Source organism: Xyrauchen texanus, chromosome 15, assembly GCF_025860055.1.
Source record: "Xyrauchen texanus isolate HMW12.3.18 chromosome 15, RBS_HiC_50CHRs, whole genome shotgun sequence".
NCBI classification, from domain to species: domain Eukaryota; kingdom Metazoa; phylum Chordata; class Actinopteri; order Cypriniformes; family Catostomidae; genus Xyrauchen; species Xyrauchen texanus.
Window position 1 is genome coordinate 304001 of NC_068290.1, and position 5000 is coordinate 309000.

The 5000-nt window shown below is 49.8% G+C and overlaps 1 protein-coding gene across 1 annotated transcript in view; it reads left to right on the top strand.

Annotated features, from left to right (window-relative positions):
- LOC127655822 (potassium/sodium hyperpolarization-activated cyclic nucleotide-gated channel 4-like) overlaps positions 1-5000 on the top strand; it is a 21903-nt gene that overhangs the window by 11872 nt on the left and 5031 nt on the right. Inside the window, exons 3-4 of the mRNA XM_052143815.1 lie at positions 2094-2204; positions 3039-3200. Of these exons, the coding sequence (XP_051999775.1) occupies positions 2094-2204; positions 3039-3200 (273 nt within the window). The remainder of the gene's footprint in view (positions 1-2093; positions 2205-3038; positions 3201-5000) is intronic.

The following is a 5000-nucleotide window of genomic DNA, read 5'->3' on the forward strand; positions in this document are numbered from 1 at the left end:
GCTGAGGTGCCATCTTTGGAGGAAGTACTGAAGGCGATCCGGAGCCTGAGACCAGGAAAGGCACCGGGCAGAGATGATCTCCCCAGTGAAATGCTGAGGGAGGGTGGTGTTTGTGCACAGACTGCCCTACATGATATCATAACAACAGTCTGGACCACTGGGCGGGTTCCGCAGGATTGGAAGGATGCCCTGGTGGTCCCTCTCTTTAAAAAGGGGGACCGCTCAGATTGTAATAACTATAGGGGCATCTCACTCCTCAGTGTGCCGGGAAAGGTCCTGGCAAGGATTATTCAACATCGCCTTGCCAGGCATGCTGAGGAGAGACTTGCGGAGCCTCAGTGTGGTTTCAGGAAGGGGCGGTTTTGCACAGATGCCATATTCTCTGTCCGTCTGCTACAGTAGAGGTGTAGGGAATTCCAGAAAGACCTACATCTCTGCTTTATTGACCTGGTCAAGGCCTATGATACCATCAGTAGGCCTGGGCTCTGGGTTGTTCTTCGTGCTTTCGGAGTCCCAGACCCACTGCTCGCGATCATTAAGGACCTTCATGATGGTGAGCGGGCCCGGGTAAAACTACGTGGTCAGGAGTCGGAGCCATTCCCTGTTCACCTGGGAGTGCGACAGGGATGTCCTCTGGCTCCCATATTATTTAATATCTATTTCTACCGCGTGGTTCGTGAAGCCTTCGATGGCTGTACCGGAGGAATTTCCATCTGGTACAGATATAATGGGAGGTTGATCGATGCCCGGGTGCGGTCAAGGGATGGCTCCCTATTGGTCAACCACATTATGTATGCTGATGATCTGGTGATTGCTGCTCACTCAGTGGAGGAGTTGGAGGTGCTGCTGATGAACCTGGAGCTTGCCACCAAGAGATGGGGCCTTACCATCAGCCCAACCAAAACTAAGCACCTGCCTGGGTATTATGTACCATCGGACACTACACCCCCACAGCTCCCAATTGGTGATGGGGCAGTTGTGGAGAGAGTGGAGTGTTTTCCATACCTGGGCAGTGTGCTAATGACCAGCTCCGGTTTGACAGCAGAGGTCTCACTCCGAATCAGTCGAGCGGCATTATCTTTTCATCGGTTGCGTAACGCTGTGTGGAAGCTACCCGGTTTGTCGCTCCGCACGAAGCTTCAGGTATTCTCAGCCATGGTCGTTCCCTCCCTCCTCTATGCTTGCGAAACGTGGACCCCCCTAATGGAACATCATCGCTGGCTCGAAACATTTAGGCTGGCCTGCCTAAGATCCATCCTGGGTTTAACCAGGCTGGATTGTGTGAGGAGCTCACAAGTCTTTGAAAGATGTGGACAAAGTCCCATCGGTGAGCTCCTACGGCAGGCAAGGTTGCGTTGGCTGGGTCATGTAGCCCGCATGCCTGGCCACCGCATGCCTAAACAGTTTCTGTTTGGCCGGATAGAGGTGGCTAAGCGGGCACAGCACGGGCTGGAGAAGAGATGGAGTGATGTGGTACAGGAGGATCTGGAGCTGAGTGGACTTGCCAATGACTGGTACCAGCGGTGTCAAGATCGGCCTCTTTGGAGGAGGCTTGTGAAGGATGCTGCTGGCCAGATGGAGGCAGTCGCCCTGCAACAACAACAGAGGGCAGAGGAGCGACGCTCACAACAACGAGCAGAGCGCAGGGTGGCTAAAGCACAGCAAGTTGGCACAGTAGGGGGCACAGGTGGTGCATCAGCCAGTCATCTCAGTCATTCGACCCATGTCACCTGTTGGATCTGTCCCGTGACCTCCTGCCATCGGGCGTTCGACACTTCACGTGGCCTTAACGTGCACATAGCCTGGCACAAGCGTCATGGTGACGTCACTGCCACTTAGTGGCGAATGGCGGTTGTTGTTGTTGTTGTGTGAGAGTGTTTGAGTGTGTGTGTGTGTGTGTGTGTGTGTCTCTGTGTGTGAGTGTGCGTGTGTGTGTGTGTGTGAGACAGTGTCTGTGTGTGTGTGTGTGTGTGTGAGTGAGAGAGAGTCTGTGTGTGTGTGTGTGTGTGTGCATGCATGCGTGTGCGTGAGAGTGTGTGTGTCTGTGTGTGTGCGCGCTGTACGATCACTGAGCTGCTGTGTGTTTACTGCAGGTGTATCGGACTGCACGAGCGCTGAGAATCGTTCGATTCACCAAGATCCTGAGTCTGCTGCGACTGCTGCGTCTGTCACGACTTATACGATACATCCACCAGTGGGAAGAGGTGAGACAGACAGATGGACAGACAAATAGTCAGACGGATGGATGGAAAGACAGACAGACAGACAGGCACGTGGACGGATGGACCGACAGACAGACATACAAACAGACAAAAGTAAAAACAGACAGACTGAAAGACAGATGGATGGATTGAAAAACAGACAGATGAACAGATAGAGAGAGAGGGACAGACAGAATGGTGAACAGACAGACGGATGGAATGACGGAAAGACAGACAGACTGACAGACAAATAAAGAAATAGATAGACAGACAAGCAGACAAACGTATGGACAGACAAAGAGACAGAAAGATTGACAGGAAGACAGACAAACAGGCAAACAGACAGATTGACAGACAGACAGACAGACAAATGGACGGACAGACAAACAGACAGATGGACGGATGGAAGGACAGACAAATGGACGGACAGACGGAGGAACAGACGGACACACAGATTGACAGACGAACAGACGGACGGATGGAAGGACAGACAGATTGACAGACAAATGGATGGACAGACAAACAGATGGAGGGACGGACGGATAGACAAACAGACAGACAGATGGTCAGACAGACAGACAAACAGACGGACAGATGGAAGGGCAGACAGGTAAACAGACAGATTGACAGACAGACAAACAGACGGACGGATGGAAGGACAGACAGGTAAACAGTACAGATTGACAGACAGACGGACAGCCAAATGGACAGACAGACAAACAGACAGACAGGTCAGACAGACAGACAAACAGACAGACATGTCAGACAGAGAGACAAACAGACAGACGGATAAAACTGTAAGTGCGTGTGGTGATCACATGGGTTTGTCTTTCTCAGATTTTTCACATGACCTATGACCTGGCCAGTGCGATGGTTCGTATTGTCAATCTGATTGGCATGATGCTGCTGTTGTGTCACTGGGACGGATGTCTGCAGTTCTTGGTGCCCATGCTGCAGGATTTCCCGCTGGACTGCTGGGTGTCCAAAAACAACATGGTGGTGAGTGAATCTGTGCATAAAGCTACTGCCCCGTCTGCTCCGCCCCCTGACTGCCATTGGTAAAGAAACTGTTAGTCCCACCCCAAACTTACTCCACTGATTGAGTCAGAAGTTGTCATGACGAGTCGCTCAAACAAACAGATGACTGAGCGTGTTACCATGGAGACGTAGCACGTGTGGAGGCTTCACGCTATTCTCCGCAGCATCCACGCACAACTCAGCACACGCCCCACCGAGAGCAAGAACCACATTATAGTGACCACGAGGAGGTTACCCCATCTGACACTACCCTCCCTAGCAACCGGGCCAATTTGGTTGCTAAGGAGACCTGACTGGATTCAAACTCACGACTCCAGGTGTGATAGTCAGCGTCAACACTCGCCCTCACTGCTATATGAATATACAGGGACATTGATATACATATTAAATATTGGACATTAAGACAAAAAAACAAAAGCAGACTTCAAAAACAGACCGGGTTTATGTTTGCAGTAACAAGGGTTCATGAACCGCAACTATTTATTTTGAAGTATGTTTTTAAACTAATAAAAACTTAATTTAACTTAACTTAATAAACTTAAATAAGTTTAAAAAAACTTTAAACTTAATCTCATGAACTACTGTGATAGGTGCATCTTGAACAGCGCTGAAAAAAGTAACAGTTGCCACGACAACACTGTTTATACGCTGCTTGAAAAGAGGCAGGAGGTGGAACAATTATTTCTGTGGTACAATTGCCCAAATGTTGGTCGGGACATTTCCAACTTTCTGAAAGTTGACAGGGACATGTCCCCATCATCCCTCCTTAAATCTATACCTATGTGAGAAGTTGTAAAGTTGACTCGCAATACCCGGATGACCGGTCTGACATCACTTAATCCCAGGATGTGCGGTTGTTATTCAGAAATATCAGACTGCTAGATGGCACTAATGACCAATCAGAATCGAGTATTCCAGAGACCTGTGTAATTAGCTTTGTTGTCTTTAGTGGGGAAATGCTTAATGCTTCAACACTCTGCTGAAGTCTCTTACTGGATATTTGGCACACACATTTTAATTAAAGTATAATTAGTTTCTATACTTGTTTCAGCCCTGAATGTCTCTGTGCATTTTGTTCAATGTAATGAGTTGTTTTAAACATAAAAGACACTCATTTGAGGGGACCTGAGTCTCTCGGCGAGTATTGAAGCTGACTATCACAGCTGGAGTCGTGAGTTTGAATCCAGAGCATGCTGAGTGATACCAGCCAGGTCTCCTTATTAACCAAATTGGCCCGGTTGCTAGGGAGGGTAGAGTCACATGGGGTAACCAAATTTGGCCGGTTGCTAGGGAGGGTAGGGTCACATGGGGTAACCAAATTGGCCCGGTTGCTAGGGAGGGTAGAGTCACATGGGGTAACCAAATTGGCCCGGTTGCTAGGGAGGGTAAAGTCACATGGGGTAACCAAATTGGCCCGGTTGCTAGGGAGGGTAGAGTCACATGGGGTAACCAAATTGGCCCAGTTGCTAGGGAGGGTAGAGTCACATGGGGTAACCAAATTGGCCCGGTTGCTAGGGAGGGTAAAGTCACATGGGGTAACCAAATTGGCCCGGTTGCTAGGGAGGGTAGAGTCACATGGGGTAACCAAATTGGCCCGGTTGCTAGGGAGGGTAGGGTCACATGGGGTAACCAAATTGGCCCGGTTGCTAGGGAGGGTAGGGTCACATGGGGTAACCAAATTGGCCCGGTTGCTAGGGAGGGTAGAGTCACATGGGGTAACCAAATTGGCCCGGTTGCTAGGGAGGGTAGGGTCACATGGGG